The sequence below is a fragment of the Babylonia areolata genome, chromosome 34 (genome assembly GCF_041734735.1).
Source record: "Babylonia areolata isolate BAREFJ2019XMU chromosome 34, ASM4173473v1, whole genome shotgun sequence".
Lineage (NCBI taxonomy): Eukaryota > Metazoa > Mollusca > Gastropoda > Neogastropoda > Buccinidae > Babylonia > Babylonia areolata.
Window position 1 is genome coordinate 1,447,865 of NC_134909.1, and position 25,142 is coordinate 1,473,006.

Consider the following 25,142-nt stretch of genomic DNA (forward strand, 5'->3'; position numbering starts at 1 on the left):
TTACCAGAGGACAACACTTAAAACTGGCATGGGTTCTTTTCCAGAGAGCCAAGTGTGGACTGCACTTGGCACCTCGGTTTCAAATGATTAGACGCTCACTTTGATTTTCCAGTCAAACTCGGGAGAAAGGGCGAGGCCAGAATTGAACCCCTGACCCTCCGAAATCACACAGGGTGTTTGCAACACGCTGCTGCTTCAAGCCACTAGAGCCAGTTTGCGTTTCGTCGTCCACCGCCTTGAAATTTTCTGAGAGGGGTACTGACAATAGCATCCAGTAATTACCATACAGAGTGCCACTGATTACCATACAGAGTGCCACTGATTACCATACAGAGTGCCACTGATTACCATAAAGAGTGCCACTGATTACCATAAAGAGTGCCACTGATTACCATAAAGAGTGCCACTGATTACCATACAGAGTGCCACTGATTACCATACAGAGTGCCACTGATTACCATACAGAGTGCCACTGATTACCATACAGAGTGCCACTGATTACCATACAGAGTGCCACTGATTACCATACAGAGTGTGACTGGCCGTTGCTCCACATGGACGATGAAAGCAGACATATCAAGCTTTCTGACTGGTGATTTCTGGGACACATCAACTTTAAAATGTAACTGTGAAAAATCCTGAAATGACACGGATGTACATATACCCATAATGGGACAAAAGCGATACATTTTTCATGACATATATATGTCATGGGGCACTGAAGTGATTAAACATCTGTTCAATATTATCACCAGTAACAAAAGGTGAAATTCTAAAACATCCAACCAAAATTACCACCAATAACTAATCCATTCAAAATTACCATCAATAACCAAAGGTAAAATGCTAAAACATCCGCTCAAAATTACCATCAATAACCTAAGGTGAAATGCTAAAACATCTGTTCAAAATTACCATCAATAACCAAAGGTGAAATGCTAAAACATCCGCTCAAAATTACCATCAATAACTAAAAGTGAATTCTAAAACATCCACTCAAAAGTACCATCAATAACTAATTATCAAACATCCGTTCAAAATCACCAAAAAGATCCATTTCCACATCCATGTGAAAGAAGACATTGTAATCAAAAGGAGCCCAGCTCTCACACTCAAAGAACACCAGATATATTTCAAAACCTCAAGATCCTGTAGAAGCAGACGTTAAAAACAAGCATGCAAAACATCACATAATATGTAAAATGAACAATAATATATCAATGTCACTTACAGCCCACCCGACCACACTGCGATACATCAGTACTAAAAACTCTCAATAGACATCCTGAAAAAAACAAAGAAGAAAAGAAAAAAGGCACAAGTACAGTGATAGCATTATATCGGCGCAACAGCTGAGTGGTTAAAGCGTTGGGCTTTCAATCCGAGGGTCCAGGGTTTGAATCTCGGTAACAGCACCTGGTGGTTGAAGGGTGGAGGTTTTTCCCATCTCCCAGGTCAACTTAATGTGCAGACCTGTTAGTGCCTGAAACCCCTTCATGTGTATATGCAACACAGAAGATCAAATACGCACATTAAAGATCCTGTAATCCATGACAGCGTTCGGTGGGTTATGGAAACAAGAACATACCCAGCATGCACACCCCTGAAAACAGAGCATGGCTGCCTACACAGCGGGGTAAATAAACAAAACAGTCATACATCTAAAATGTTACATGTCTGTCTGAATGTGAATGTGTGCGTGCCTGAAATCTGATTGACACAGGAAACAAATGATGAGCGTCAAACAGCAGCCGTCAGTCAGCTCCGGCAGGCAGCCTGTGGTGCAGAAGACCCCGTGTTTGTAAAAAAGCTTGGGGCTTGGTATCTCACCGAGGATAGGTGCTATATAAGTATCCACATCAATCAATCAATCATTGTTCCTTGTGACCCGAATTACCGGCACTGACAGTCATCCACTCAAACCAAGCACACACTGCTCACTCTGTCCACACTGCTCACTCTGACCACACTGCTCACTCTGACCACACTGCTCACTCTGTCCACCCTGACCACACTGCTCACTCTGTCCACCCTGACCACACTGCTCACTCTGTCCACACTGCTCACTCTGTCCACCCTGACCACACTGCTCACTCTGTCCACACTGCTCACTCTGTCCACTCTGTCCACACTGCTCACTCTGTCCACACTGCTCACTCTGTCCACACTGCTCACTCTGACCACACTGCTCACTCTGTCCACTCTGACTCTGTCCACACTGCTCACTCTGTCCACTCTGACCACACTGCTCACTCTGACCACACTGCTCACTCTGTCCACTCTGACCACACTGCTCACTCTGTCCACACTGCTCACTCTGACCACACTGCTCACTCTGTCCACTCTGCTCACTCTGACCACACTGCTCACTCTGTCCACACTGCTCACTCTGTCCACACTGCTCACTCTGACCACACTGCTCACTCTGACCACTCTGACCACACTGCTCACTCTGTCCACACTGCTCACTCTGTCCACACTGCTCACTCTGTCCACACTGCTCACTCTGTCCACACTACTCACTCTGACCACACTACTCACTCTGTCCACACTACACTACTCACTCTGTCCACACTACTCACTCTGTCCACACTGCTCACTCTGTCCACACTGCTCACTCTGACCACACTACTCACTCTGACCACACTGCTCACTCTGACCACACTGCTCACTCTGTCCACACTGCTCACTCTGTCCACACTGCTCACTCTGTCCACACTGCTCACTCTGACCACTTTTTTGCCAGGGGGTGAAAAACAGAAACGTGAACGCGCACGCGATCATACACAACAGACACAACCAGTACTTCTTCTTCTTCTTCGCTTGTGGACTGCAACTCTAATGCTCACTCACATGTACACGAGTGGGCTTTTACGTGTATGACCATTCCCCCCCCCCCCCCACCCCCCCCCCCCCCAACCATGTGGGCAGCCATACTGCGTTTTCAGAGGGTGTAACCATGTACAATGACAGACCAGGAAAAGCCAGAGAACATTACACATCCATGGCGCAATACAAGAATACAGTATAGTAAGAGTACTCTATCACCCAGTCTAGAAAAAAAAAGTATATACATATATTTTTTCTAGGCTGGATACTGGAGTATTCTTACTATAATCCTATATATCTTCAAAGCTTACTGGAAAAAATCACCCCAGTGGTATCCAAAAGGGCCATCAGGACAGAAAATAAAACAGGAAGGGAGAGCGATAGAAACGGGGGTATTCCCTGCACACACTTTCCACAAGATGTAGACACTATTTACACAGAAAGAGCCCAAAATCTGCACAGGGGTGTACATCAAGTACCAATATACACACAGCAGGGGGCAGACAAAGTTACAATATACACACAGCAGGGGGCAGACAAAGTTACAATATACACACAGCAGGGGGCAGACAAAGTTACAATATACACACAGCAGGGGGGGCAGACAAGTTACAATATACACACAGCAGGGGGGGCAGACAAGTTACAATATACACACAGCAGGGGGCAGACAAAGTTACAATATACACACAGCAGGGGGCAGACAAGTTACAATATACACACAGCAGGGGGCAGACAAAGTTACAATATACACACAGCAGGGGGCAGACAAAGTTACAATATACACACAGCAATAAGGCCTATTCATGGAATCCCCACTCACCCAACTCACAGCAAGCAGTCTTCACTCGACTAAATAAACAAACCAATAAACACTGGAATAAAAGCAACAAAACACAATAACAGCCAAACACGTTTTTGCATAATGATGTGACGCTGACTTTCTGTTAGAGACACACGCTTCAGTGTCGTTAAAACGACCACAGGACAAGCTTTGACCTTTGACCTGTTCACTGCCGACCAGTTATCCTATCATGGTGTAGTTGTGGATATTCTGCACACATGATGGGTTAAACTGTGACACTCCTTGTGGCCATACTGCTACATGACTGGTTAACCCATCATACTGTCATTGTAGCCATACTGCTGATGTGAGAGGTTAACCCATCATACTGCAGTTGTGGCCATACTACTACATGACAGGTTAACCCATCATACTGCAGTTGTGGCCATACTGCTACGTGACAGGTTAACCCATCATACTGTAGTTGTGGCCATACTGCTACATGACAGGTTAACCCATCATACTGTAGTTGTGGCCATACTGCTGACGCGACAGGTTAACCCGTCACTGGAATTTCTCTCTTATCTGGTCAGATCCATTTCAGTCATTATCCAATGTGACAATTCCAGTAAAGACGACGGACAAAAACAATGCGTGTGACTGAACTACCTGGCAGCTAAAAACAGCACCACAACTTCTGCCATCAAGTAACGCAGGACTGCCCTCACGCCACCACCACCATTCAGACAGGACTGCCCTCACGCCACCTCCACCATTCAGACAGGACTTTCATAAAGCCACCCTCACCATTCAGACAGGACTTTCATAAAGCCACCCTCACCATTCAGACAGGACTTTCATAAAGCCACCATCACCATTCTGACAGGACTTTCATAAAGCCACCCTCACCATTCAGACAGGACTTTCATAAAGCCACCACCACCATTCAGACACATCAGACATGAACCCAGTGCAACAACCAGGAATGGTAATTGTCAAACAAAGATGCAAATTCTTTTCAGTTCAAGAAAATCATATACACAAAAAAAAGAAGAAATTACGGGGAAAAAAAAAACCCACACCACCCAAACAAACCTGACCACCACTCAAACCAGACAAGAAACCTCCCCACATCATCCTAACTTCCCTCAAACAACAACCCTCCGCTCCCCCGTACCCCACACCCCGCCCTCTGCGGACAGGGGAGGCTATGAGGGGATCTTGGGGGTGAGAGGCTGAGGGGGAATGCTATGAGGGGATCTTGGGGGAATGCTATGAGGGGATCTTGGGGGAATGCTATGAGGGGATCTTGGGGGAGGCAGGCTATGAGGGGATCTTGGGGGTGAGAGGCTGAGGGGGATGCTATGAGGGGATCTTGGGGGAGGGAGGCTATGAGGGGATCTTGGGGTAGGGAGGCTATGAGGGGATCTTGGGGGAGGGAGGCTATGAGGGGATCTTGGGGTAGGGAGGCTGAGGGGGAATGCTATGAGGGGATCTTGGGGGAGGGAGGCTATGAGGGGATCTTGGGGGAGGCAGGCTACGAGGGGATCTTGGGGGAGGCGGATCGCGCAGGCAGCAGCAGGAACTCGAGCCAGTTGCGCAGCAGACCCTGGCTGTTGACGTTGGGGGCGGGGAAGAGCCAGCAGCGCGCCATGCCCCGCGCCAGAGACGTGTGCAGTTCCTGCGATGTCACGTTCTGGGAGATGAGCGCCACCTGGTACAGCAGGGCCACCACCATCACAGCCGTGGCAAGCAGCGTGTAGGCACCACACACGAAGCTCATGGACGTGCTGAAAGCAGGGAGAGGTGTGTTACGTCCACACACGTCATTCTCTTTCTTCTTCCTTTACTTCGTCATCTTTTTTTTAACTTCTTTTTCTCCTTCTCCATTTACTTCTTCTTCTTCTTCTTCTGCATTCATGGGCTGCAAAGCCCCCTTCACTTGTATGTGTTCCATCCACAGTGTGTGTCATTCTGTGTGTTCTAGCCACAGTTTGTGTCATTCAGTGTGTTCTAGCCACAGTTTGTGTCATTCTGTGTGTTCTATCCACAGTTTGTGTTCTGTGTGTTCTATCAACAGTTTGTGTCATTCAGTGTGTTCTATCCACAGTGTGTGTCATTCTGTGTTCTATCCACAGTTTGTGTTCTGTGTGTTCTGTCCACAGTCTGTGTCATTCTGTGTGTTCTATCAACAGTGTGTGTCATTCTGTGTGTTCTATCCACAGTGTGTGTCATTCTGTGTGTTCTATCCACAGTGTGTGTCATTCTGTGTGTTCTATCCACAGTTTGTGTTCTGTGTGTTCTATCCACAGTGTGTGTCATTCTGTGTGTTCTATCCACAGTGTGTGTCATTCTGTGTGTTCTATCCACAGTTTGTGTCATTCTGTGTTCTATCCACAGTTTGTGTCATTCTGTGTGTTCTATCCACAGTTTGTGTCATTATGTGTGTTCTATCCACAGTTTGTGTCATCTGTGTGTTCTATCCACAGTTTGTGTCATTCTGCATGTTCTATCCACAGTGAGTTTCATCTGTGTATTCTATCCACAGTTTGTGTCATTCTGTGTGTTCTATCCACACTTTGTGTCATCTGTGTGTTCTATCCACACTTTGTGTCATCTGTGTGTTCTATCCACACTTTGTGTCATCTGTGTTCTATCCACAGTGTGTGTCATTCTGTGTTCTATCCACAGTGTGTGTCATTCTGTGTGTTCTATCCACAGTTTATGTCATTCTGTGTGTTCTATCCACAGTTTGTGTCATTCTGTGTGTTCTATCCACAGTTTGTGTTCTGTGTGTTCTATCCACAGTGTGTGTCATTCTGTGTGTTCTATCCACTGTTTGTGTTCTGTGTGTTCTATCCACAGTGTGTATCATTCTGTGTGTTCTATCCACATTTTTGTGTTCTGCGTGTTCTATCCACAGTGAGTGTCAACTGTGTGTTCTATCCACAGGTTGTGTCATTCAGTGTGTTCTATACACAGTTTGTGTTCTGTGTGTTCTATCCACAGTTTGTGTCATTCTGTGTTCTATCCACAGTTTGTGTCATTCTGTGTGTTCTATCCACAGTGTGTGTCATTCTGTGTGTTCTATCCACAGTGTGTGTCATTCTGTGTTCTATCCACAGTTTGTTTCATTCTGTGTTCTATCCACAGTCTGTGTCATTCTGTGTGTTCTATCCACAGTTTGTGTCATTCTGTGTGTTCTATCCACAGTGTGTGTCATTCTGTGTGTTCTATCCACAGTGTGTGTCATTCTGTGTGTTCTATTCACAGTTTGTGTTCTGTGTGTTCTATCCACAGTTTGTGTCATTCTGTGTGTTCTATCCACAGTTTGTGTTCTGTGTGTTCTATCCACAGTTTGTGTTCTGTGTGTTCTATCCACAGTTTGTGTCATTCTGTGTGTTCGATCCACAGTTTGTGTTCTGTGTGTTCTATCCACAGTGTGCGTCATTCTGTGTGTTCTATCCACAGTTTGTGTTCTGTGTGTTCTGTCCACAGTCTGTGTCATTCTGTGTGTTCTATCAACAGTGTGTGTCATTCTGTGTGTTCTATCCACAGTTTGTGTTCTATGTGTTCTACCCACAGTTTGTGTCATCTGTGTGTTCTATCCACACTTTGTGTCATCTGTGTGTTCTATCAACAGTTTGTGTCATTCTGTGTGTTCTATCCACAGTGTGTGTGATTCTGTGTGTTCTATCCACAGTTTGTGTTCTGTGTGTTCTATCCACAGTTTGTGTCATTCTGTGTGTTCTATCCACAGTTTGTGTCATTCTGTGTTCTATCCACAGTTTGTGTCATTCAGTGTTCTATCCACAGTTTGTGTCATTATGTGTGTTCTATCCACAGTTTGTGTCATTCAGTGTTCTATCCACAGTTTGTGTCATTATGTGTGTTCTATCCACAGTTTGTGTCATTCAGTGTTCTATCCACAGTTTGTGTCATTATGTGTGTTCTATCCACAGTTTGTGTCATCTGTGTGTTCTATCCACAGTTTGTGTCATTCTGTGTGTTCTATCCACAGTTTGTGTCATTCAGTGTGTTCTATCCACAGTTTGTGTTCTGTGTGTTCTATCCACAGTTTGTGTCATTCTGTGTGTTCTATCCACAGTTTGTGTCATTCTGTGTGTTCTATCCACAGTTTGTGTCATCTGTGTGTTCTATCCACAGTTTGTGTTCTGTGTGTTCTATCCACAGTTTGTGTCATTCTGTGTGTTCTATCCACAGTTTGTGTCATTCTGTGTGTTCTATCCACAGTTTGTGTCATTCTGTGTTCTATCCACAGTTTGTGTCATTCTGTGTGTTCTATCCACAGTTTGTGTCATTCTGTGTGTTCTATCCACAGTTTGTGTTCTGTGTGTTCTATCCACAGTTGGTGTTCTGCGTGTTCTATCCACAGTGAGCGTCATCTGTGTGTTCTATCCACAGTTTGTGTCATTCTGTGTGTTCTATCCACAGTTTGTGTTCTGTGTGTTCTATCTACAGTTTGTGTCATTCTGTGTGTTCTATCCACAGTTTGTGTTCTGTGTGTTCTATCCACAGTTTGTGTTCTGTGTGTTCTATCCACAGTGTGTGTCATTCTGTGTGTTCTATCCACAGTGTGTGTCATTCTGTGTGTTCTATCCACAGTTTGTATTCTGTGTATTCTATCCACAGTTTGTGTTCTGTGTGTTCTATCCACAGTTTGTGTCATTCTGTGTGTTCTATCCACAGTTTGTGTCATTCTGTGTGTTCTATCCACAGTTTGCGTCATTCTGTGTGTTCTATCCACAGTTTGTGTTCTGTGTGTTCTATCCACAGTTTGTGTCATTCTGTGTGTTCTATCCACAGTTTGTGTCATTATGTGTGTTCTATCCACAGTTTGTGTCATCTGTGTGTTCTATCCACAGTTTGTGTCATCTGTGTGTTCTATCCACAGTGAGTTTCATCTGTGTGTTCTAGCCACAGTTTGTGTCATTCAGTGTGTTCTATCCACAGTTTGTGTCATTCTGTGTGTTCTATCCACAGTGAGTTTCATCTGTGTATTCTATCCACAGTTTGTGTCATTCTGTGTGTTCTATCCACACTTTGTGTCATCTGTGTGTTCTATCCACAGTTTGTGTCATTCTGTGTGTTCTATCCACACTTTGTGTCATCTGTGTGTTCTATCCACAGTTTGTGTTCTGTGTGTTCTATCCACAGTTTGTGTTCTGTGTGTTCTATCCACTGTTTGTGTTCTGTGTGTTCTATCCACACTTTGTGTCATCTGTGTGTTCTATCCACAGTTTGTGTCATTCTGTGTGGTCTATCCACAGTTTGTGTCATTCTGTGTGTTCTATCCACTGTGTTCTGTGTGTTCTATCCACTGTGTTCTGTGTGTTCTATCCACATTTTTGTGTTCTGCGTGTTCTATCCACAGTGAGCGTCATCTGTGTGTTCTATCCACAGTTTGTGTCATTCTGTGTGTTCTATCCACAGTTTGTGTCATTCTGTGTTCTATCCACAGTTTGTGTCATTCTGTGTGTTCTATCCACAGTTTGTGTCATTCTGTGTGTTCTATCCACAGTTTGTGTCATTCTGTGTTCTATCCACAGTTTGTGTCATTCTGTGTGTTCTATCCACAGTGTGTGTCATTCTGTGTGTTCTATCCACAGTGTGTGTCATTCTGTGTGTTCTATTCACAGTTTGTGTTCTGTGTGTTCTATCCACAGTTTGTGTCATTCTGTGTGTTCTATCCACAGTTTGTGTTCTGTGTGTTCTATCCACAGTTTGTGTTCTGTGTGTTCTATCCACAGTTTGTGTCATTCTGTGTGTTCTATCCACAGTTTGTGTTCTATCCACAGTTTGTGTTCTGTGTGTTCTAGGCACAGTTTGTGTCATTCTGTGTTCTATCCACAGCTTGTGTTCTGTGTGTTCTAGGCACAGTTTGTGTTCTGTGTGTTCTAGGCACAGTTTGTGTTCTGTGTGTTCTATCCACAGTGTGTGTCATTCTGTGTGTTCTATCCACAGTTTGTGTTCTGTGTGTTCTATCCGCAGTTTGTGTTCTGTGTGTTCTATCCACAGTTTGTGTCATTCTGTGTGTTCTATCCACAGTTTGTGTCATTCTGTGTGTTCTATCCACAGTTTGTGTCATTCTGTGTGTTCTATCCACAGTTTGTGTTCTGTGTGTTCTATCCACAGTTTGTGTTCTATGTGTTCTACCCACAGTTTGTGTCATCTGTGTGTTCTATCCATACTTTGTGTCATCTGTGTGTTCTATCCACAGTTTGTGTCATTCTGTGTGTTCTATCCACAGTGTGTGTCATTCTGTGTGTTCTATCCACAGTCTGTGTCATTCTGTGTTCTATCCACAGTCTGTGTCATTCTGTGTTCTATTCACAGTGTGTGTCATTCTGTGTTCTATCCACAGTTTGTGTCATTCTGTGTGTTCTATCCACAGTTTGTGTTCTGTGTGTTCTATCCACAGTTTGTGTTCTGTGTGTTCTATCCTCAGTTTGTGTCATTCTGTGTGTTCTATCCACAGTTTGTGTTCTATCCACAGTTTGTGTTCTGTGTGTTCTAGGCACAGTTTGTGTCATTCTGTGTTCTATCCACAGCTTGTGTTCTGTGTGTTCTAGGCACAGTTTGTGTTCTGTGTGTTCTAGGCACAGTTTGTGTTCTGTGTGTTCTATCCACAGTGTGTGTCATTCTGTGTGTTCTATCCACAGTGTGTGTCATTCTGTGTGTTCTATCCACAGTTGGTGTTCTGTGTGTTCTATCCGCAGTTTGTGTTCTGTGTGTTCTATCCACAGTTTGTGTCATTCTGTGTGTTCTATCCACAGTTTGTGTTCTGTGTGTTCTATGCACAGTTTGTGTTCTGTGTGTTCTATCCACAGTTTGTATTCTGTGTGTTCTATCCACAGTTTGTGTCATTCTGTGTGTTCTATCCGCAGTTTGTGTTCTGTGTGTTCTATCAACAGTTTGTGTCATTCTGTGTGTTCTATCCACAGTTTGTGTCATTCTGTGTGTTCTATCCACAGTTTGTGTCATTCTGTGTGTTCTATCCACAGTTGGTGTTCTGTGTGTTCTATCCACAGTTTGTGTTCTATGTGTTCTACCCACAGTTTGTGTCATCTGTGTGTTCTATCCATACTTTGTGTCATCTGTGTGTTCTATCAACAGTTTGTGTCATTCTGTGTGTTCTATCCACAGTGTGTGTCATTCTGTGTGTTCTATCCACAGTTTGTGTCATTCTGTGTTCTATCCACAGTCTGTGTCATTCTGTGTTCTATTCACAGTGTGTCATTCTGTGTTCTATTCACAGTGTGTCATTCTGTGTGTTCTATCCACAGTTTGTGTTCTGTGTGTTCTATCCACAGTTTGTGTCATCTGTGTGTTCTATCCATACTTTGTGTCATCTGTGTGTTCTATCCACAGTCTGTGTCATTCTGTGTTCTATCCACAGTGTGTGTCATTCTGTGTGTTCTATCCACAGTGTATGTCATTCTGTGTTCTATCCACAGTTTGTGTCATTCTGTGTGTTCTATCCACAGTCTGTGTCATTCTGTGTTCTATTCACAGTGTGTCATTCTGTGTTCTATTCACAGTGTGTGTCATTCTGTGTGTTCTATCCACAGTTTGTGTTCTGTGTGTTCTATCCACAGTTTGTGTTCTGTGTGTTCTATCCACAGTTTGTGTTCTGTGTGTTCTATCCACAGTTTGTGTCATTCTGTGTTCTATCCACAGTTTGTGTCATTCAGTGTGTTCTATCTACAGTGAGTGTCATCTGTGTGTTCTATTCACAGTGTGTGTCATTGTCTGTGTTCTATCCACAGTTTGTGTCATTCTGTGTTCTATCCACAGTGTGTGTCATTCTGTGTGTTCTATCCACAGTGTGTCATTCTGTGTTCTATTCACAGTGTGTGTCAGTCTGTGTTCTATCCACAGTGTGTGTCAGTCTGTGTTCTATCCACAGTGTGTGTCATTCTGTGTTCTATCCACAGTGTGTGTCATTCTGTGTTCTATCCACAGTGTATGTCATTCTGTGTTCTATTCAGAGTGTGTGTCATTCTGTGTTCTATACACAGTCTGTGTCATTCTGTGTTCTATCCACAGTTTGTGTCATTCTGTGTTCTATCCACAGTGTGTGTCATTCTGTGTTCTATCCACAGTGTGTGTCATTCTGTGTTCTATCCACAGTTTGTGTCATTCTGTGTTCTATCCACAGTGTGTGTCATTCTGTGTTCTATCCACAGTTTGTGTCATTCTGTGTTCTATCCACAGTGTGTGTCATTCTGTGTGTTCTATCCACAGTGTGTGTCATTCTGTGTTCTATCCACAGTGTGTGTCATTCTGTGTTCTATCCACAGTTTGTGTCATTCTGTGTTCTATTCACAGTTTCGTTTTCTTTTAACAGCAGATAAAACCATAAAGGCTATGAAACAACCTAGTCATATCTTGTGAAACAAAATAAACTGGAGACTAAATGAAGTAAAACATCTATCAATCAGAAATACGGATTTCCCCAGAAGACTTACAACCTACAACTGATTTCAGTGGAAAGAGATTTTTCTCTCTCTGTGTTCAGTCGAAATTTGGTACTGACAGACAAAGCATTTACTGAGAAAAATTAATGAGTTTGTTTAACGTTTACCACAGACACAACCCCCAAACAAAGACATACACCCCACACAGACACACACACAGACACACAGACACACACACACGGACACACCGACACACCAACAACCAAAACACAGAGCTATTACACACACTGACATTGTGTGTAAAGCCAGACGTGAGCTGAAAACCTGAGGTGATCGTTCCACCTGTATGGCTGTAGGTGTGTGTTAGCAAAGTCCTTGCCAACAGCACGTCAGTCAGACACGAAGCGCACACACTCACACACACACACACACACACACACTCACTTTCCGTTTCAGTTTCAGGAGCTCAAGGAGGCGTCACTGCGTTCGGACAAATCCATATCACCTCCTTCACCTCACCTTCACCTCTCCCGTAGTCTGGGTTCAGACCGTTGGGGCACCGCTGCTGACCTGGCCACCACTCCTCTCCACTCTTCACGGTTTTCTGATTTCCTCAGGGCGTCACCGAGCGTCAAGCCTGTCCACCCCCGGATGTTGTCTTCCCATCTCTTCTTCTGCCGTCCTCTCCTTCTGCCTCCTTGTACGGTGCCTTGCAGGAACGTTTTGGCAAGACCAGATGATCGGGAGATGTGTCCATACCATCTAAGTTTGCGTTTTTTCACTATGGACAGAAGGTCTTCGTAGGGTCCAATACTTTGCTGGATTCTGTTCTTCACTTCCGTGTTAGTGATGTGGTCTCTGTAGGAGATGCCAAGTAGTCTACGAAAGCATCTCATCTCGACAGCTTGGATTCTTCTCTCGATGTCTGCAGTCAGGGTCCAAGTCTCGCAGGCGTAGAGCAATATTGATATAACCAGGGAACGCATCAGTCTGATTTTTGAGCTGAGAGCGATGTTTTTGTTGTTCCAGATGGTGTTCAGCTTGTTGAGTGCCGTTGTTGTTTGGGCAATTCTCGAGAGTACTTCTGGTTTAGATCCTTCATCTGACACGATTGCTCCCAGATATTTGAAGCTGTGGACTGTTTTAAGCTTTTCGTCGTTGACTTTGATGTCAATGCTGATGCCGTTGGTGTTGTTAGTCATCAGTTTGGTTTTCTCCGCACTGATTTGCATTCCATACGATGTGGAGGCTTTGTCTAGATGTTTGACCAGGCTTGCCAGTTCTTCTTCTTTTCCAGCCAGTCCATCAATGTCGTCGGCAAAACGTAGGTTTGTGATTGTTCTGCCGCCTATGCTGACTGTTCCTGCATGCTCTTCCAGTGCGTCAGTCATTATTCTTTCTAAGAAGATGTTGAAGAGTGTTGGGGAGAGTAGGCAGCCTTGTCTCACTCCGACTGTGGTTCTGAACCAGTCCCCGATGCTATTGTTGAGGTAGACGGCGCTGGTGGCTTTGTCATAGAGGTGCTGTATCAGTCTAATCAGGTTGGCGTTGATGTTGTACAGATTCATGGTAGCCCACAAAGCTGCATGCCAGACCCTGTCAAATGCCTTCTTAAAATCAATGAAGACATGGTAGAGGTCTTGTTGGTGTTGATGGTACCTCTCACATAGCAACCTCAAGTTGAAGATTTGTTCAGTTGTGCTCCTTCCTGGTCTGAAACCTGCCTGTTCTTCAGCAATGATGTTTTCTGCTTGTGGTTTCAGTCTGTTAAGCAGGATTTTCAACATGACTTTGCTGGGATGACTAATCAGGCTGATGGTGCGGTAGTTTTGACACTGCTGGAGATTGCCCTTTTTGGGAAGGGTGATGATCAGTGATTGTGTCCACGGTGTGGGCCATTCCCCTGTTTGCCAGATCTTGTTGCAGATTTTCAGTAGCGCATCTATCATAACTTCACCCCCTGCTTGGACCAGTTCTGATGGGATGTTGTCCACTCCTGCCGATTTCCCTTTTTTCAGCGATGCTATTGCTGCCTCTATTTCTTCACGGAGTATGGGGTGATTACTGTTATCAGTGGCTGGTGGGACATTCAGTATTGCTGGATCACCTGTGGTCTGTATGTTGTATAGCTCTGAGCAGTATTCTGTCCATCGCTTTAGGATGTCTTGTTCTTCTGTTAGACATTTTCCATCCTTGGTCTGGATGTTGGACATAGTTCTACCTTGCCTTGTGTTGGTAAGTTCTTTCACAACTTGGTAGGCTTTCTTGCTGTTGTTTCTTGTCAGGTTTTCCTCTATGTCCTGGCATTTTCCTTCAATCCAATTCTCCCTTGCCTTCTTCATGCTTCTCTTGATTTCGGTGTTAACTGCTTTGTACTGTTTTGCCCCTTCTTCTTCATTCTTTTTCTTTTTCAGGTCTCTACGTTTGTCACACAGCTGTAGGATGTCGTCCGTGACCCAGGGCTTCTTTTTGATGCGTTGTTTTCCAAGAGTTGTTTGGGCTGTTTCAGTCACAGCTACACCATATCTGCGCTACACCATATCTGCCAAGCAGATGCCTGACCAGCAGTGTAACCCAACGCGCTTAGTCAGGCCTTGAGAAAAAATAAAATAAAATAAATAAATAAATAAATAAATAAAATAAAATAATAATAATAGATAAATACATAAAGAAAGGAACTACTATTTGTATTTGTATTTCTTTTTATCACAACAGATTTCTCTGTGTGAAATTCGGGCTGCTCTCCCCAGGGAGAGCGCGTCGCTACACTACAGCGCCAACCATATTTTTTGTATTTTTTCCTGCGTGCGGTTTTATTTGCTTTTCCTATCGAAGTGGATTTTTCTACAGAATTTTGCCAGGAACAATCCTTTTGTTGCCGTGGGTTCTTTCACGAGCGCTAAGTGCATGCTGCACACGGGACCTCGGTTTATCGTCTCATCCGAATGACTAGCGTCCAGACCACCACTCAAGGTCTAGTGGAGGGGGAGAAAATATTGGCGGCTGAGCCGTGATTCGAACCTGCGCGCTCAGATTCTCTCGTTTCCTAGGCGGACGCGTTACCTCTAGGCCATCACTCCACATAATACTACTACTAATAATAATATGTATAAGGCGCAAAAACTTGATGAAGTCAACTATAGGCGTACAAAAAAAATAAAATAAACAAAAATAAATAATAATAATAAAGTAGATAAATAAATAACTAAAATAATAAAATTAAAAAAAGACGACAATGAAGATAAATAAGCAAATAAATGTGAAAAAATGCAGACACACATTCACACACACACACACATATGCATAACAGACATGCAGTTTCACAGATAAGAAAGCACACTCACACTGACACCCACACCGGACTCACTAGAAGTTCTGGTACAGGAAGCGACAGTCACTGGGCAGTAGGAACCAATCGTAGACCATGACAGGCGTACAGATGGAGGTGAAGGTCAGGTGAGAGCCGTACAGACCGCACCACACGAACAAAGCCATGGCCGCCACGAAGGATCGGTGGTTGTTGGCCCCCACACAGTGGTCGATCCTGTCACACACAGGGCACAGTGTTCGATTCTCTGCCACACACACACAGGGTACAGTGTTCGATTCTCTGCCACACACACACAGGGTACAGTGTTCGATTCTCTGCCATACACACAGGGTACAGTGTTCGATTCTCTGCCACACACACAGGGTACAGTGTTCGATTCTCTGCCACACACACACACGGTACAGTGTTCGATTCTCTGCCATACACACAGGGTACAGTGTTCGATTCTCTGCCATACACACACAGGGTACAGTGTTCGATTCTCTGCCATACACACAGGGTACAGTGTTCGATTCTCTGCCACACACACAGGGTACAGTGTTCGATTCTCTGCCATACACACAGGGTACAGTGTTCGATTCTCTGCCATACACACACAGGGTACAGTGTTCGATTCTCTGCCATACACACAGGGTACAGTGTTCGATTCTCTGCCATACACACACAGGGTACAGTGTTCGATTCTCTGCCATTCACACACAGGGTACAGTGTTCGATTCTCTGCCACACACACACAGGGCACAGTGTTCGATTCTCTGCCAAACACACACAGGGTACAGTGTTCGATTCTCTGCCACACACACAGGGTACAGTGTTCGATTCTCTGCCACACACACAGGGCACAGTGTTCGATTCTCTGCCACACACACAGGGTACAGTGTTCGATTCTCTGCCATACACACACAGGGTACAGTGTTCGATTCTCTGCCATACACACACAGGGTACAGTGTTCGATTCTCTGCCACACACACACGGTACAGTGTTCGATTCTCTGCCACACACACAGGGTACAGTGTTCACACACACGGTACAGTGTTCGATTCTCTGCCATACACACACAGGGCACAGTGTTCGATTCTCTGCCATACACACACAGGGCACAGTGTTCAATTCTCTGCCACACACACACAGGGCACAGTGTTCGATTCTCTGCCACACACACACAGGGTACAGTGTTCGATTCTCTGCCACACACACAGGGCACAGTGTTCGATTCTCTGCCACACACACAGGGTACAGTGTTCGATTCTCTGCCATACACACAGCGTACAGTGTTCAATTCTCTGCCATACACACAGGGTACAGTGTTCGATTCTCTGCCACACACACACGGTACAGTGTTCGATTGTCTGCCATTCACACACAGGGTATAGTGTTCAATTCTCTGCCACACACACACACGGTACAGTGTTCGATTCTCTGCCACACACACAGGGTACAGTGTTCGATTCTCTGCCACACACACAGGGCACAGTGTTCGATTCTCTGCCACACACACACAGGGTACAGTGTTCAATTCTCTGCCTTACACACAAGGTACAGTGTTCGATTATCTGCCATACACACAGTGGTCGATCCTGTCACACACACACAGGGTACAGTGTTCGATTCTCTGCCACACACACAGGGTACAGTGTTCGATTCTCTGCCACACACACAGGGTACAGTGTTCGATTCTTTGCCATACACACAGGGCACAGTGTTCGATTCTCTGCTACACACACACAGGGCACAGTGTTTGATTATCTGCCATACAGACAGTGGTCGATCCTGTCACACACAGGGTACAGTGTTCGATTCTCTGCCATACACACAGGGCACAGTGTTTGATTATCTGCCATTCACACACAGGGCACAGTGTTTGATTATCTGCCATACACACACAGGGCACAGTGTTCGATTCTCTGCCATACACAAAGGGCACAGTGTTCAATTCTCTGCCATACACACAGTGGTCGATCCTGTCACACACAGGGTACAGTGTTCGATTCTCTGCCACACACACACAGGGTACAGTGTTCGATTCTCTGCCACACACACAGGGTACAGTGTTCGATTCTCTGCCACACACACAGTGTACAGTGTTCAATTATCTGCCACACACACAGGGCACAGTGTTCGATTCTCTGCCATACACACACAGGGTACAGTGTTCGATTCTCTGCCACACACACAGTGGTCGATCCTGTCACACACAGGGTACAGTGTTCGATTCTCTGCCACACACACAGGGTAAAGTGTTCGATTCTCTACCACACACACAGTGTTCGATCTTGTCACACACACACACAGGGTACAGTGTTCGATTCTCTGCCATACACACAGGGTACAGTGTTCGATTCTCTGCCATACACACAGTGGTCGATCCTGTCACATACACACACAGGGTACAGTGTTCAATTCTCTGCCACACACACAGGGTACAGTGTTCAATTCTCTGCCATACACACAGTGGTCGATCCTGTCACACACACACACAGGGTACAGTGTTCAATTCTCTGCCACACACACAGGGTACAGTGTTCAATTCTCTGCCACACACACAGTGGTCGATCCTGTCACACACACACACAGGGCACAGTGTTCGATTCTCTGCCATACACACAGTGGTCGATCCTGTCACACACACACACAGGGTACAGTGTTCAATTCTCTGCCTTAAACACAGTGGTTAATCCGGTCATACACACACAGGGTACAGTGTTCAATTCTCTGCCATACACACACAGGGTATGGTGTTCAATTCTCTGCCATACACACGGTGGTCGATCCTGTCACTCACACATACACCCACCCCCCACTCCCCCCCTCCCCCACACACCCCCCCAACACCTACCAGACACAGTGATGGTCCCTGACAGCGATACAGGCGTCACACACGGTGCAGTGTCCGGCGCGGGGAGGACGTTTGAAAGAACAGGACGAACACCAGCTCATCAACTTTCCTCCTGGCCACACAAAACAACTGTCTGTAATAATAATAATAATAATAATAATGGTATTTATATAGCGCTGGATCTTGTGCAGAGACAAATCAAAGCGCTTTCACACCAGTCATTCACACGCATGCATAACTCTAAAACTGTAGAAACTAAAGACAAGGAAGGGCAGGCAAGGGAGGCTATTTTGGGAAGAGGTGGGTTTTAAGGCCAGACTTGAAAGAGCTGAGTGTGGAGACTTGACGAAGCGAAAAAGGAAGTTCATTCCAATCGCAAGGTCCAGAAACAGAGAAAGAACGGCGGCCAACAGTCGAGTGTTTGAATCTGGGTATGCGTAAACAGAATGGATCCGAAGCCGATCGTAGTGAGCGAGATGGAGTGTAGAGGTGAAGGCAGCCGCTGAGATAGGAAGGGGCAGTTTTGTGAATGCATCTATAACATAGAGTGCTGATCTTGTACTTTATTCGGTGTGAGACAGGGAGCCAGTGGAGATGTTGCAAAAGAGGAGTGATGTGCTCAGATCTTTTCTTTCTGAGGACGAGTCGGGTAGCAGAGTTTTGTATGCGCTGAAGGGACTGAATGGATGAAGCAGGCAGACCAGACAATAGAGAGTTACAGTAGTCAAGGCGAGAGAGAATGAGAGAAACGACAAGTCTAGATGTTGCGTCAGTGGACAGATATTTCCGGACGGCACTGATGCGTCGCAGTTGACAGTAGCAGGACTGACATGTCTGACTGATAAATTTTTGCATGGACAGTGTATTGTCAAGGACAACACCGAGGTTCCTGACTGACGTGGAAAGAGGGATGGATGTACTGCCAAGTTTGATTGTGTCAATTGTGATGGAAGACAGTTTTTGTTTAGTTCCTATGATCATTGCTTCAGTTTTGTCCGCGTTCAATTGTAATTTATTTCGAGTCATCCAGTTTTGAATGTCCAGGAAGCAGTTGGATGTTTCTTGCAAGAGCGACAACAATTTTTCAGGGGTATCACTCTTCTGGATTTGAGTGTCATCAGCATAAGAATGATGACTGATATTATGGCGGTTGATAATTTCAGCGAGAGGAGCGGTGTACAGTGTGAAGAGCACTGGGCCTAAAACAGATCCCTGTGGGACTCCATGTTCAATTTTAACAGGTTCAGATTGGAAATGATCAACAATGACAGACTGGAATCGATCAGTGAGATAAGATTTGAACCAGTTTAGAACAGTGCCGTTGATACCAAATGTCAAATGAAGACGGGAAAGAAGGATTGAATGGTCTGTCGTATCAAAGGCGGCTGACAAGTTGAGAAGAGTGAGAAGGGAAATTTTTCCTGAGTCGGACGCTATCAGTAGATTGTTCAGAATGTGGAGGAGAGTGGTTTCGGTGCTATGGTCAGCGCGATAGGCAGATTGAAATGGGTGGATGAGATTGTTGAAACAAAGGTGGTTGTTAAGCTGCTTGAGGACAGCTTTTTCGAGGAGTTTGGACATGAATGGAAGATTAGAAACTGGTCGATAGTTTTTCAAAATGTTTGCGTCAAGGTTGGGTTTCTTCAGAAGAGGCCGGACGATTGCAGTTTTGAAAGTGGATGGAAACGTTCCAGTGAGAAGGGATGAGTTGACAATATTGATGATTGTGGGGAGAAGCTGTGAGACACACTGGGAAAAGACCGAGGCTGGTATAGGATCGAGCTCACAGGATTTTACTGTCATTTCTTTTAGGATTTCATGAACTTCTGTTTCAGTCAATGGATTAAAGGAATGGAGAGGAGTGCCGCTGAATTGAGGATCAGGATGAGCAGGTTGGAAAGACATTTGGTCTAAGATGGTACGAATATTTTGGACTTTGTCAAAAAAGAAAGATGAGAAGACATTGGGGAGTTCAGATAAAGTGTAGGTAGAAGGAAGAGGAGTCCTTTTTGCAGTTCCGAGAAGATCTGACATGACAGAGTAAAGAGATTTGGTGGATGTATTGCGAAATCCTCAAAATTTACAATGGGTAAAAAGATTGGAACTGCTATGAATTAAAACCCAGAGAATATTTTCATACATACTCGTGACAAAACTTCAATAACATGTCATAAAACAATCATGCAAAGTCTCATGGTTGTAGGTTTACTCATCATTGAGCAAGTCCAAGGTATGTTGTCAAGGCCAGAAACTTAACGACTTGCATTGAAATTGAACAGAAAATTATTAATAAACACTTTTGTGATTCAGCAAGCAATCTTTATTGGCAATTTTTTCATTGTTAAAGACATCTTTACAGTGGAAAAACTTATGCATATGATAGAATAGATGTTCAAGAATTAAAATCCATCAAACCGAAATCATGAAAAATCATCAGTTTGGTCTCTTTTGCACTGCCCTGTCCCCCCTTAACTCTCTCCATACGAACGGCGAAAGAGACGACGTTAACAGCGTTTCATCCCAATTACCGCCATCAAAATATTGCAAGCGAAAGGCTCTTATACTGAATAGGTGAATGTTGACAAAGAATACCACAATTCTGACGACGGAAGTTAAAGGTTGGGTCATTCAGACACCCACTGGACATCCGAGGGATCTGTGTAGAGGAGAAGAGAGGGCTGGCCGTATTGAGTGAGTTAAGGGAGAGGTGTGGGGGATTGAAAATCCTGTGGGGATTAATTCCAGGCTGGAGGGACATTCTCACCACTCACCTCTGATGGGTCTAGAGTCGACCCACTTCACCATAGCAGCGTCCAGCTCTGAGCTGCTGTCAATCTGAATGGCAGTGTCTGACGTTTTGTCATACAGTGGTCTCCCCTCGCTGACGGCACGGCCGCTGGCTTGGTCGTACAGCACTGTGGCGCCGTTGGGCAGCGGGGAGTCACAGTGCCGCTTGGAGCGCCCCCTGGAGGACTGCTCCCCAGAGCGTAAAATCCCCGGATCTCCCTGATGACGACAATGCCAAATAACAGCTTATTCCACTGGTCTATACATGGTCATCAACATAAACCACTTATTCCACTGGTCTATACATGGTCATCAACATAAACCGCTTATTCCACTGGTCTATACATGGTCATCAACATAAACCACTTATTCCACTGGTCTATACATGGTCATCAACATAAACTGTTTATTCCACTGGTCTATACATGGTCATCAACATAAACCACTTATTCCACTGGTCTATACATGGTCATCAACATAAACTGCTTATTCCACTGGTCTATACATGGTCATCAACATAAACCGCTTATTCCACTGGTCTATACATGGTCATCAACATAAACCGCTTATTCCACTGGTCTATACATGGTCATCAACATAAACCGCTTATTCCACTGGTCTATACATGGTCATCAACATAAACCGCTTATTCCACTGGTCTATACATGGACATCAACATAAACTGTTTATTCCACTGGTCTATACATGGTCATCAACATAAACCATTTATTCCACTGGTCTATACATGGTCATCAACATAAACCGCTTATTCCACTGGTCTATACATGGTCATCAACATAAACCGCTTATTCCACTGGTCTATACATGGTCATCAACATAAACCGTTTATTCCACTGGTCTATACATGGTCATCAACATAAACCAGTTTATTCCACTGGTCTATACATGGTCATCAACATAAACCACTTATTCCACTGGTCTATACATGGTCATCAACATAAACCGCTTATTCCACTGGTCTATACATGGTCATCAACATAAACCGCTTATTCCACTGGTCTATACATGGTCATCAACATAAACCGCTTATTCCACTGGTCTATACATGGTCATCAACATAAACCGCTTATTCCACTGGTCTATACATGGTCATCAACATAAACCGCTTATTCCACTGGTCTATACATGGTCATCAACATAAACTGTTTATTCCACTGGTCTATACATGGTCATCAACATAAACCACTTATTCCACTGGTCTATACATGGTCATCAACATAAACTGTTTATTCCACTGGTCTATACATGGTCATCAACATAAACCGCTTATTCCACTGGTCTATACATGGTCATCAACATAAACCACTTATTCCATACATGGTCATCAACATAAACCGCTTATTCCACTGGTCTATACATGGTCATCAACATAAACCGCTTATTCCACTGGTCTATACATGGTCATCAACATAAACTGTTTATTCCACTGGTCTATACAAGGTCATCAACATAAACCATTTATTCCACTGGTCTATACATATTCATCAACATAAACAGTTTATTCACTGGTCTATACATGGTCATCAACATAAAGCGTTTATTCCACTGGTCTATACATGGTCATCAACATAAACCATTTATTCCACTGGTCTATACATGGTCATCAACATAAACCACTTATTCCACTGGTCTATACATGGTCATCAACATAAACCGCTTATTCCACTATACATGGTCATCAACATAAACCGCTTATTCCACTGGTCTATACATGGTCATCAACATAAACCGCTTATTCCACTGGTCTATACATGGTCATCAACATAAACTGCTTATTCCACTGGCCTATACATGGTCATCAACACAAACCGCTTATTCCACTGGCCTATACATGGTCATCAACATAAACCGTTTATTCCACTGGTCTATAAAACAGCAGTAAACAGCTGAACATTAACAGCTTATGCCACTGGTCTATACATGGTAATCCAAAACAGCAGTAAACATCTAAACATTAACAGCTTATGCCACTGGTCTATATATGGTTATCCAAAACAGCAGTAAACATCTAAACATAAACAGCTTATGCCACTGGTCTATATATGGTTATCCAAAACAGCAGTAAATACTAAAACAGCTTATAGCACTGGTCTGTACGTTGTAATCAAAAACAGCAGTAAACAGCTTATACCACTGGTCTGTACGTTGTAATCAAAAACAGCAGTAAACAGCTTATAGCACTGGTCTGTACGTTGTAATCAAAAACAGCAGTAAACAGCTTATACCACTGGTCTGTACGTGTTCATCCAAAACAGCAGTAAACAACTAAAACGACTGGTCTATACATGGTAATCCAAAACGGCAGTAAACAGCTTATACCACTGGTCTGAACATGGTCATCCAAAACAGCAGTAAACAGCTTATACCACTGGTCTGAACATGGTCATCCAAAATGGCAGTAAACAGCTTATACCACTGGTCTGAACATGGTCATCCAAAACAGCAGTAAACAGCTTATACCACTGGTCTGAACATGGTCATCCAAAATGGCAGTAAACAGCTTATAGCACTGGTCTGTACGTTGTAATCAAAAACAGCAGTAAACAGCTTATACCACTGGTCTGTACGTTGTAATCAAAAACAGCAGTAAACAGCTTATAGCACTGGTCTGTACGTGTTCATCCAAAACAGCAGTAAACAACTAAAACCACTGGTCTATACATGGTAATCCAAAACGGCAGTAAACAGCTTATACCACTGGTCTGAACATGGTCATCCAAAAACAGCAGTAAACAGCTTACACCAAGCTTCTCTCCATCGTAGTCCAAAACAATGGCACAAAAATATGTACCAATGTTCCATGCACTGTATCCCAAAACAACATAAACAGCATACCACTGTTCAAGCATGAGATCTGAGATAAATCCCCCAAAAAACATAAACAGCATATACCAATGTTTAAGCTGAGTAATACCAACACACAACAACAACATTAATTTGAGAAACTTTTCTTTTCATGTGACGCATTTTGAGCTGAATGGATGTTTTCTTGAGGTGAATTATTCAAGCAATTTATTAGCATTGTTATAGTTCAGTTAATGTATTTTCATGTCTGTTTAAAAACCTTTTTTTTTTTTAAAATAAAGAGCCACCTACCCTTTTCTTTCCCAACTTTACTCTCACCAACAAAGACTTGTTCACACAACTGCACCCAAAAAAAGGCCAGCTGTCAAGCTGCCAGGGGATCTTTTCCCTGCGCCGCCCACCTTGGTCTTGTAGAGCATGTAGAGCATGGCCGCAGTGGAGGAGAACTGGAGGAGAATCTCCCAGAGGAGAACCTCGCGGAAGGAGACAACCAGTGACTGGAAGACGAGGTAGCAGGTGATCACCGACGTCAGGCCCCAGGAGAAGAAGAAGGGCGTTCTGCCGTGTCCCTGCCTTCGCCACACCTGGACCACAGGTAGGTACACACCACGTGTATAGGTAGGTACACACCAGGTGCATAGGTAGGTACACACCAGGTGTATAGGTAGGTGCATATCAGGTGTATAGGTAGGTACACACCAGGTGTATAGGTAGGTACACCCCAGGTGTATAGGTAGGTACATATCAGGTGTATAGGTAGGTGCATATCAGGTGTATAGGTAGGTACATATCAGGTTTATAGGTAGGTACATATCAGGCGTATAGGTAGGTACATATCAGGTGTATAGGTAGGTACATATCAGGTACATATGGGATACAGATGGGGATATATATATATATATATATAGAGAGAGAGAGAGAGAGAGAGAGAGAGAGAGAGAGAGAGAGAGAGAGAGACAGACAGACAGACAGACAGAGACAGAGATGAATATATATATGTGTGTGTGCATGCATGTATGTGTGTGTGTGTGTGTGTGTGTGTGTGCATGCATGCATGTACGCGTGTGTGTGTGTGTACATGTGTGGTTGGTATGGAAGTATGTGTGTGTGTCCATTCCTCCGTGTGTGCGTGCTGTCACCACTTTCTCACCTTTGCATCAACATATAGACACACACACACACACACACACACACACACACACACACACACACAGCCAGATCCAGACACACATACACACAGAGAGAGAAACACACACACACACACACACACACACACACACACACACACACACAGCCACACACATCCA

General features: G+C 44.2%; 1 protein-coding gene across 2 annotated transcripts in view; it reads right to left on the reverse strand.

Annotated features, from left to right (window-relative positions):
* Positions 1-2,560: 2,560 nt before the first annotated feature.
* The window catches only part of LOC143277296 (palmitoyltransferase ZDHHC23-like), a 30,672-nt gene continuing 8,090 nt past the window's right edge, over positions 2,561-25,142 (reverse strand). For both annotated transcript variants that reach the window (XM_076582065.1, XM_076582064.1), the window contains exons 4-8: positions 24,237-24,419; positions 20,994-21,228; positions 18,223-18,334; positions 15,422-15,598; positions 2,561-5,403 (exon numbers count right to left, since the gene is read on the reverse strand). In XM_076582065.1, coding sequence (XP_076438180.1) covers positions 5,151-5,403; positions 15,422-15,598; positions 18,223-18,334; positions 20,994-21,228; positions 24,237-24,419 — 960 coding nt within the window. In that variant the 3' untranslated portion in view covers positions 2,561-5,150. The remainder of the gene's footprint in view (positions 5,404-15,421; positions 15,599-18,222; positions 18,335-20,993; positions 21,229-24,236; positions 24,420-25,142) is intronic.